Genomic DNA, 11119 nt, shown 5'->3' on the forward strand with positions numbered 1-11119 from the left:
TTCTAGATTCCTCTTCCCCATATACCATTCGCCCCCTAACTCATCCCTCTCTGCCACACCTCCAACCGATCATGGACGATTAAAAACCTGTAAGTGAGATGAGGTGCAAACTGGGTCAGATCGATCTCCACGTTACGCCCATTACTGAGGCGTTTGCGTCCCTCTTCAAAAATACTGATGAAAAAGCAAATAGAAAGTAGACCGTGTTTTTTTGCTCCCTATCATTGCTTCAACCAGCATGCTGCAGGTCCACTTCTCTTATAATCAGACGCCTGATCTTGCGTCGCGCGATATCATACGAAATTTAAAGGATAACACAAGCGAGCATCACTTTACCCACAATTTACGCCTTGACCCGGCAGACACCCAAAACCCAAGCTTTTCTACCCAACCATAAGAGAGAGGACAACTCTATTAAATTTTGCCCTCTTACATTGCTAGACTAACAATCATTTTGATGTTGCCTAACAGGATATGTCCTTTCAGGTGTTCCGCCCACCCCTCCTCCAATGACCTTGAACACTACAAAAGAACGGAGTGGGAATCCACCATGAAAGACCCTTAAGCACTATTCCCACTGTAGTCTTAAACTTTAAAAGACATCCATCCAAACTTTCTTTTTCCGGCCTTGATTCTGATTTTTCGCGCGCCACCAACTCAGTGACACAACATAGAGCCCTAGGACAAAATCTCATCTTGGCGGTGAATTTCTACTCCCCCCCCCCCCCCCCCCCCCCTCCCCCCCCCCCCTCCCTCCTCCCCCCTCCCTCGCCTCCCCCCCCCCACCCCACCCCCCCCCATCCCCCCCCCTCCTTCAATCGAATATCCCTCCAAGCTCCTTCGCCCTCTTTCTTGGGGAGGCTTGAGAGTAATATACCAACCAGTTGCCATAGCAATGTGAGCACACACCAGACCCTTTGTCTTCAGGACACTGAAATCAGTCAGCTTCTTAAAAGAACTTTATTATAAAGAAAACAGTAAAAGAACCACACCTGCAAAATCAGGATGGAAGATAACTTTAAAGGGTAATAAAAGATTAAAAACACAGAGGATTCCCCTCTGGGCTCAGCTTCACGGTTACAAAAACAGGAATGAAACTACATCTGTAGCATAGGAAAAATTCACAAGCCAAAACAAAAAATAACCTAATGCATTTCCTTGCCCTACTTACAATTTTTATGGTTTTAGCTGGATTATTCCAGGTATATTTCAGGAGATATTGTACCTGCTTGACTTCCGCCTCCATCCAGAGAGGGAACAACAAAAGATAGCCACAAACAAATCCTTCCCCCTACCCAGATTTGAAAGTATCTTCTTTCCTCATTCTTCTTTCTGGTCAGGTGCCAACTAGGTTATTTGAACTGCTTAACCCCTTACAGGTAGGGCAATCCAGTACAACTGCCAAGGAGGGATTTTATGCTACTGCATAAATAAAGGTTGCTACCCTTCCTTCTATATTCATGACAAGTCCATATCATGAAATTGCCACTTATGACTATGAAAGCAAGTCTCCTTGCTGAATTTTAGTGGAAAGCTTTTTCTGAAATCCTGGAAAGAGATTCAAGGTAATGATTTGCATATTAATAATAATCAAACTGAGTAACTGAGAACCAGCAAGCGGGGGTGGGAGGAGCAGTGTCAATCATCTGAATAGTATTCTCCACTTGGCTCATTGTCAAGTTGCTACTGCCTTTCTCTGGTTCAAGTAGAGTTATCTAGTCTAGTTCCTTACAAAATCTATGTTTCATATCATTTTTTTAATTGGATTGGTGTTTTCAACTCTCACTGATCCTGCTTAGACTAATGGGCTATCAAGTGCCATTTCTTTATGTAGCTTAACCCATTAGGGTTGTCCATGCTCTCATCATTAGTTCACTTTACCAGTAGAACCCCTCTTAAAACATTATTAAATGTTAAGATACCAGTGTTAGCAATGAAGTTCTTGCCACAGAATAATTGGTATGGTCCCCTTTTAGCAGTAGGGGTATATTACAAATCACCTAACCAGGATGTTGATAGTGACTGTGAAATGCTCAGGGAGATTAGAGAGGCTATTAAAATAAAAAAAAATTAATAATGGGAGATTTCAGCTATCTCCATATTGATTAGGAAGATATCACCTCAGGAAGGGATGCAGAGATAAAGTTTTTTGACCCCTTAAATGATTGCTTCTTGGAGTAGCTAGTCCTGGAACCCACAAGAGGAGAGTCAGTTCTTGATTTAGTCCTAAGTGGAGCACAGGATCAGGTCCAGGAGCTGAATATAATTAAACTTAACATCCCTGTGGCGAGGAAACACCACAGCAGCCCAACACTGTAGCTTTTAATTTCAGAAAGGCAAACTACACAAAAATGAGGAGGTTAGTGAAACATAAATTAAAAGGTACAGCACCAAAAGTAAAATCCCTGCAAGCTGCATGGAAACTTTTAAAGACACCACAATAGAGGCTCAACTTAAATGTATACCCCCAAATTAAAAAAACATAGTAAGAGAACCAAAAAAAAGCCACCATGGCTAAACAACAAAGTAAAAGGAGCAGTGAGGCAAAAAGGCATCCCTTAAAAAGTAGAAGTTAAATCCTAATGAGGAAAATAGAAAGAAGCATAAACTCTGGCAAATGAAGTGTAAAAATATAATTAGGAAGGCCATAAAAGAATTTGAAGAACAGCTAGCCAACGACTCAAAAAGTAATAGCAAACAATTTTTTAAGTACATCAGAAGCAGGAAGCCTGCTAAACAACCTGTGGGGCCACTTGACTATTGAGATGCTAATGGAGCACTCAAGGATGATAAGGCCATTGCAGATAAATTAAATGAATTCTTTGCATCAGTTTTCGTGGCTGAGGGTGTGAGGGAGATTCCCAGACCTGAGCCATTCTTTTTAGGTGACAGATCTGAGGAACTGTCCCAGACTGAAGTGTCATTAGAGGAGGTTTTGGAACAAATGCTAAACTAAGCAGTAATAAGTCACCAGGGCCAGATGATATTCACCCAAGAGTTCTGTAGGAACTGAAATGTGAAATTTCAGGACTGCTGTCTGTCACGGATTTAAATGATAGGTTACAGACATCTTTACTAAATGATTGGAGGATAGCTAATGTGACGCCAGTTTTTAAAAAGAACTCCAGAGGTGACCCTGGCAATTACAGGCCAATAAGCCTGACTTCAGTACCGGGCAAACTGGTTGAAACTATAGTAAAGAACAAAATTCTCAGATATATAGGTGAACATAATTTATTGGGGAATAGTCAACATGTTTTTTGTAAAGGGAAATCATGCCTCACCAATCTACTAGCTTTCTTTTAGGGGGTTGGTCAACAAGTATGTGGACATGGGGGATCCAGTGGATATAGTGTATTTAGGTTTTCAGAAAGCCTTTGACAAGGTCCCTCACCAAAGGCTCTTAAGCAAAGTAAGCAGTCATGGGATAAGAGGGAAGGTTCTGCCATAAATTGGTAACTGGTAAAAAGATAGGAAACAAAAGATAGGAATAAATGGTCAGTTTTCAGAATGGAGAGAGATCAATAGTGGTGTCCCCCAGGGGTCTGTACTGGGACCAGTCCTATTCAACATATTCATAAATGATCTGGAAAAAGGGATAAATGGTGAGGTGGCAAAATTTGCAGGTGAACAAAACTATGCAAGATAGTTAAGTCCCAAGCAGACTGCAAAGTGCTATAAAAGGATCTCTCAAAACTGGGTGACTGAGCAACAAAATGGCAGATGAAATTCAGTGTTGATAAATGCAAAGTAATGCACATTGGAAAACATAATCCCAACTATACATATAAAATGATGGGGTCTAAATTAGCTGTTACCACTCAAGAAAGAGATTTTGGAGTCATTGAGGATAGTTCTCTGAAAACATCCACTCCATGTGCAACGACAGTCAAAAAAGCGAACAAAATGTTGGGACTCATTAAGAAAGGGATAGACAATAAGACAGAAAATACCATATTGCCTCAGTATAAATCAGGGTTTCTCAAACAGGGGTCGCCGCTTGTGTAGGGAAAGCCCCTGGCGGGCTGGGCCAGTGTGTTTACCTGCCCCGTCTGCAGGTCCGGCTGATCGCGGCTCCCACTGGCCACAGATCACTGCTTCAGGCCAATGGGAGCTCAGTGGAGTGGGGAGGGACAGCAAAGCGGTTTGAGCATTGGCCTGCTAAACCCAGGGTTGTGAGTTCAATCCTCAAGGGGGCCATTTAGGGCCAAATTCAGTGCTTGATCCTGCTAGTGAAGGCAGGGGGCTGGACTTGATGACCTTTCAGGGTCTCTTCCAGTTCTATGAGATAGGTATATCTCCATATATAAAGTCTTTCCTCCCCTATTCTTACCTGTTGGGTTTAAAAGAAAGGCCAGCAAGATTTCTATTTTCCAATTCTTTATCCCTGCAGAAATCACCAGATTATTTTATGGAGAACAAAAGGGAAAAACTGTTATGTTTGTGTTAAAGCCATTCTTTTGAATTGTTCAGAGTTGCAGACTATAATTAGAAAATAATATTAATACATTTCAGATAGTCTGCATTTTCATTTCAGTCTAAAATTAAGTAATTTTACTATAAAATTTTCATTTATGAGGACAGTGGAGGTTCCCCTCGCCCCTTAAAGTATCTTTCTTAATTAAAGAATTCTTTTTATAATGTCTTTTTAGATCGCAGCAAAGCTGAGATGGATCTGAAAGAACTGAGTGAATCAGTCCAGCAGCAGTCCACACCTGTGCCGCTAATTTCACCAAAACGACAGATTCGCAGCAGGTTCCAGCTTAATCTTGACAAGACAATAGAGAGTTGTAAAGCACAGTTAGGTATGCCCAGAGTCCATTAAATAAGGGGAGCATGAAACCTAAACTCAAAGGAAACTTTGATTTAAGGGTTGATTTTGTTTACAAACTTGAAAAGTATTTTTCCATGTTGTAAAACCTTAAATACTTTTTACACTAAAATGTAAAATCAGATGGTGATGTTTGAATACTTAAGGGAATACATTTTGAATGTGTTAAGCTGGAACAATCTAACGTATAATAGAACCTGCTGTTACGAATCTCTCTGAAGAACTTTCATGTTTTAACCTATGTTCTTTGTACCTTTCTGATGTAGATTAGTATACTTATTTTTGTTGTCTTATTTTTCCTTGTAACATGAAAAATTCAAGAACTGTAGCTAATTTACTAAACACTACCTGATATTAACATATCCAGTTACACTTGTTGGGGTATGGTGATACTATTAAATATTAGTATTGCGCTATTGCTTTGCATGGCACTTCATAATGATTTAAAAAATGACAACACCTCTCCTTGGAAAATCTTCCATTCTAAGGTCCTGATTTGGCAAACATGCATGTAAGTAACTTTAGTCACATGGGCGGTCCCATTGATTCTAATATGATTACTTTTGTAGTTAAAGTTACACACATGCATATTAGCCAGATTGGCCCTAGGTTAGACATATTTAGAACATGAAGATAACTGATAAATGAGTAGGCAGGGAAAGGAGGGCCAAGGGTTAAATCCAGTAAAAATGTAAATCAGATTATAGAGAATGACAGAGACATTCTGATATTCTTAAATAGAGAGTGAGGTAGGACACAAGAGGAAGAGGAGATAGCTTGGGAATGGAAGTCAAGGTAGTAATACAAATGAACTTTCCAGTATATAGAATCATGCAAAATATTTTATTTTTCTATCATATCACAGAGTCACTATCCAGTTAATGTGGAATAGAGTACATTTGTTTTGTGTTTTTCTGTGTTAGGAATCAATGAAATCTCTGAAGATGTTTATAACGCAGTAGAACATAGTGACTCTGAGGATTCTGAAAAATCAGACACCAGTGACAGTGAATATATCAGTGATGATGAACAGAAATCGAAGAATGATCAGGAAGATGGAGAGGACAAAGAAAGTGGAAAAAGTGACAAAGAGTCATCAACCATAAAAAAAAAACCTAAGCCCCCAGCTCCAGCTGAAGTCAAAGAGGAACTTAAAAGCACAAGTCCAGGAATGGAGAAAACAGATGTCCCTGTCAAAGAAAAGGCTCATACAGACTCTGAGAAAGACTTTTCTGAAAAGGGAAAAAATTTGCAGCATCTTGCAAAAGAAAAACTGAAAGGTAAAGATGAGACAGACTCTCCAACTGTGCATCTGGGTCTGGACTCTGATTCAGAGAGTGAACTTGTCATCGATCTAGGGGAAGATCATTGTGGGCGTGAGGGACGGAAAAACAAGAAAGAATCTAAAGAACCACCTCCTAAGCAAGATGGTAGGTTGAATTTATTTCCTTCTTTCATTTATGGGACAGACATAAAAGTAATGAACCCATAGTTTTCAATAATTGCCAATCTCAGTGAATGATCATTCACAGGGGATAGGTGCCTTTCACCAGTGCTCAGTATTGTAGTGCATATACAGTACAACCTTGCATGAGTTTGGAATTTAATTTGCAAATTTTTCAAGATTTTTTAATTTCAGCCATAACCATCGCTCTTCTGTGAGCCCCGCAACAACATAATGATCCAGGAGATATTAGACTTGATCAAGCACTCCCAAACGTGTGTAATCCCACTAAAGTCACTTGAAGTGCTCCCATTAGTAAAAGTCATAAGAACAGATCTGTTATGTATGGTATCAGTTCATGTTGTCCATGTGTTAATCATGGTAAATGTAAATTGAAGTTAGCCATTAAGAAAAGTACTTTCGCTAGCTGTGCTCAGCATTACAGCTGTTAGACAGAAAATATTTGTCCAGACCAGTCTATACTTTGGTGAGATGTGTGGTATATAAGCCTAGCTAGATCTTATTTTTAAGTTCTTTATTTTTCATATTAGATAACTTCCTTTTTTCCTCTTTATTACATTTTATTTTTAAGTTGTAGGTAAAGTTCCACCGTCTTCCAGTGCAAGCAGCCAGCCTCCACCTGAAACTCCTGTGCTTACCCGGTCTGCAGCCCAAACTCCACCAGCTGGAGTCACAGCTACTACTAGTGCTACTTCTACTGTCACTGCTCCAGCAGCAGCCACAGGGAGCCCTGTGAAAAAGCAGAGGCCACTGCTACCTAAGGAAACAGCCCCTGCTGTGCAGCGAGTAGTGTGGAATTCTTCAAATAAATTTCAAACATCATCTCAGAAATGGCACATGCAGAAGGTACAGAGGCAACAGCAGCAGAGCCAACAGTCTCAACAGTCACAACAACCTCAGTCTTCTCAAGGGACAAGATACCAGACAAGACAGGCAGTAAAAGGTATACATTTGTAACAATGTGTCCATGGTGCCCTAATTGCCTAGTAGTGTTCATGGTGATCCAAACCCTTCTAACCAGGAATTCTACCACGAAAACCAATATCTTAAAGTATGGCTCTACTCTGAAAAGTGACTCTTTAAAAATATAACACCTTACTAAACTTATTAGCTTCCTGTGGTATGTCTTTAGAACCATTTATCCTTACTTTACAATAGGTTTGCATACTTTTTGCCATTGTCAATCATCACAGCTCTAGAATTATTTTCTGTATCGTAGAAATGTAGGGCTGGAAGGGACCTCAAGAAATCATCAAGTCCGGTCCCCTGTTCTGAGGCAGGCATCAAGGACCCAGTACATCTAGACCAGTGATACTCAGACTGAGGCTCGGGAGCTGCAAGTGGCTCTTCAATGTGTCTCCTGCTGTTCATAATATTAAAACACAATGTAATTTAATTATTAACCAATCTAAGTTATTACCCTATCAGGAGTCTTTTACTATGTTATTAACCAGTTGTAGTTGATAAAATAATACTTGTTCAAGATAACCATAGTAAATGAAATAATGAATTCACACTACTGTGGCTCTTTTGGGTAATGTTGATCAATGATGTGGCTCTTGAACCACTGAGGTCTGAGTATCACTGACTTAGACCATCCCTGAAAGGTGTTTGTCAACCTGTTTTTGATAACCTCCCATGATAGGGATTTCACAGCCTCTCTTGGAAGCCTAATTCAGAGCTTAACTACCCTTGGTGATTTCAGATTCTTTTTTGACTCAATGTAACTGACTCTAGGATAATGTTTCTCAAATGTGGCCACCAGTTTGCATGCTCTAGTATCCATTTGTCTGTGGTACAAAGCCTTGTTAGCCACAGTAAACTGCCCCAGATATGCTAACAAAGCCTTGTACCACAGAAAAATGGATACTAGAGCGTGCAAACTGTAGGCACCCTTTACAGTGATTCCAACATGGAACTTTCATATTCTTCTTCGAGTGCTTGCTCATATTCATTCCAAGTAGGTGTGCGCGCGCCGCGTGCACATTCGTCGGAAGAATTTTCCCCTAGCAACACCCGGCGGGTCGGTGTATTGACGCAGCTCCGTCGACGGTTAAGCCGGACCTTGCAGCCAAGACCCGCTCATCGTATAATATCCCGACCAATGAGTTTAGCTGCATAGTCCCAGACGGCGCTCCGAGACAGACCTTGTAAGGCTGTCCTTGGACTCCTTTTTGCCCTCTTCCACGGGATTTTTGAACTCAGCGGGAGTTACCGTGACCAGTTCAGTAACTTGTCACATGGAACGTGTGTCCAGCTTATTAAATCCTACCTGTCCTACAGCGACTGCTGGTTGCCAGCACGTAACTTGGGAGTCCCCTGCCGGAATGTAACTATACGGCCCAGCAGGTCACGTACGTTTCTAGCCTCTTGCGACTTTGGGGCTGGAACGGCCACCCTGGCGCTCCCTCTACATTCAACGGATGCTGGCGGGGGCACGACCATGCCGAGACCGCATGGAGGAGGATGGGCTGTCGAAATGTAGTACATAACCCTCATAGAGCATCCATACCTGTACTTTATATCCCCCGCCAATAACTAGGCGTCGGACGGGACGATGTCGGGAACTGCCACATCAGACTCCGCTTTGGCCCTTGAATAGTTCGTCATAGAAGCCCAGGTAGGCGACCTCAGTCGGCCAAACGCATGCACTCGCTGCGACGTGTTCCATACAGGCTCCATCAACTTCAACAAAGTCCATACTGGCTTGTAGCGTTATGCCTCAATGCCGACTCTGCAGAGCAGATTCTGATGAAGCGCGAGGTCATAGGGCGCAGAGTCGAAAGTGCCAGCCACCCCTGAACTCTCGGCCAGTGGCATGCAGGAGGACGGACCCGCACCGTGGGCTCTTTTGCAGTAGTTAGTATATCCACAGATGGGCATGGCTCGAATTCGGGGCATGCCTCTGAGGTACCTCGCTGATCTGCCAACACATATAGAACGTTGCGGTAGGAGACTGTCGCATGAGTGATTCTGTCCTATCACTGCCCCAGACATCATCGCGGCGGAGAGAGGATCGCCGCTAGCGGCACTTCGCGGATGTAAGCAATGCGATAAGCAGAAGGACCACTTGGCTGGCCCCGGCTGTCGGATCTTTGGAAAACATCCCCAAAGCTACCATGTCTGGATCAGCGAGGAGCGGAACGGAACAAGGGTCTGTCTGGAAGCGCCACGGCGAGGACAAGACCGTACATATGGCTTCCGAACTTACAAGTCAATCAGCCGGTGCCAAACAAACCCCCACCCCCACAACACCCGCACCGAGGGACACGGCAGTTCGCGAGAGCGACCCGGTTTGCTGAGGATCCGGGCCCGGGACTTCATGTCCACGCGACCGCACCCCCATCGGTGCCGGGCATGTATTGACCGGGAAAAACTCGAAGTTAGCCCACGAGCGGCACCCGATATGATGACTTCGTCGAAGCTGGTGCCGAGAGCCAGCAGACAACGCGCCGGCGACCAAAGTCTCTGCTACGCATCGGACTGGCCAGTTGCGGAGTACCCGCAACAAGGCCAAGAGCTAGGACTCCACCAACCCCAACAAACAAACCAACGGCTGTCAAAAAAAACGGGCAGTCCGCCCGACATAGCAACAGGCCGTCGCGCCAAGATGAAAACATGAACTGAACGACGGCACAATGAGCAGGATAGTGCGAAGATCTCGAATTGGGCAACCTGCGCAGTCTGAAGTGCCCCGAGAGACATGAAGGTTAGGAAACGCGCTTGGATTTCGTCATTAGGGACGTCGCCCCTACTAGGCCGTGCCGAGGATGCTGAGGCAGCAAGGTCACGTGTAGCGCGCTGCTATCAACGGTCGCGCCGTTCTGTGAAGCGTTCGGACGTCAAAGTCGGGCTCGTCGCGCGCACGCTCGACACAGAACGTGCAGGGCTCTGACAGGACGGATCGACGTCCCTTAGACTCGGCGATGTCGCGGATCTGGGACAGCACCGGTGCCAGTGGCAGATGCCTGGTGCCTGCTCGCCACGGCCCTCCAGGCTGGACTGCGGTCGGCAAATCAGAAAACACAACACTCAAAGCCAGCGCGCCGACGACAGGAGCTCTCGTCTTCTCGTCGGCCGAAGCGTTGACATGACGCCGTCGGGTGGGACTGCTAGCCTGGATCTTCATGCATCGTGCCGCCCAGCCGCATTTCGCACAAAGCAGAAAGACAAACGAAATGTACCCGCTACTGTCCTGCCACGTGGAGCGGTGGCTTTCGTGTGCGGAGCTGCGGTGACCTGTCAGCGACCAGGTTCACAGGGAACACTTGCCGGAGTGAGGTCGGCCTCCTATAGGAGCTTGCTTTAACGGCCTGAGTCTTCGCTCCTTTTTTGTCCGCCAGGTTTTTGGGACTTGCAGCTTGCACTAATATGGATTCCCAGGCACTTGACAGGTAACACCACGATCTGTTGGATAACGGATCTCGTCAGACCACGTTACCGAATCGGAGCGATCGGCGAACTGCTTGAAGCTGGCGAGACGGCAGGCATTGAGGCACGGTCCGGCTGCGTTGCAAGGAGCCAGTATACTCGCCCGTACTAACTATATAAACTACCCTTTAATCCTCTCCTATCCAGTTAATGCATATCTCATATACAATATCAAAACACACTTAAAAATAACCTAGACTATGTAGCCGAAGGTGAACGCTAAGGATGTGAAGTGTGCTTAAGACCGCAACTCACCATTCCAATCACGACGACTCATGCCATCCGGGACTAAAATAAAGGTACGATGAGCTGTAGAGCGCGCATTCGGAGGCAGGCTATATCCGGCTGACGCAGTAAGGCGCTAAAAACCGCGCAAGGGCGACCTCGACCGA

The 11119-nt window shown here is 44.3% G+C and overlaps 1 protein-coding gene and 1 long non-coding RNA gene across 7 annotated transcripts in view; one reads left to right on the forward strand and one right to left on the reverse strand.

Moving 5' to 3' along the window:
- Positions 1–11119, forward strand: part of ZMYND8 (zinc finger MYND-type containing 8) — a 150395-nt gene that overhangs the window by 110419 nt on the left and 28857 nt on the right. For all 6 annotated transcript variants that reach the window (XM_075072271.1, XM_075072270.1, XM_075072273.1 and 3 more), the window contains 3 exons: positions 4653–4805; positions 5755–6261; positions 6868–7239. In XM_075072271.1, coding sequence (XP_074928372.1) covers positions 4653–4805; positions 5755–6261; positions 6868–7239 — 1032 coding nt within the window. The remainder of the gene's footprint in view (positions 1–4652; positions 4806–5754; positions 6262–6867; positions 7240–11119) is intronic.
- LOC142047730 (uncharacterized) overlaps positions 1–11119 on the reverse strand; it is a 60392-nt gene that overhangs the window by 16160 nt on the left and 33113 nt on the right. The gene's annotated exons all lie outside the window — the stretch shown is intronic.

This window comes from Chelonoidis abingdonii, chromosome 14 (genome assembly GCF_003597395.2).
Source record: "Chelonoidis abingdonii isolate Lonesome George chromosome 14, CheloAbing_2.0, whole genome shotgun sequence".
In the NCBI taxonomy this organism is placed as follows: Eukaryota; Metazoa; Chordata; order Testudines; family Testudinidae; genus Chelonoidis; species Chelonoidis abingdonii.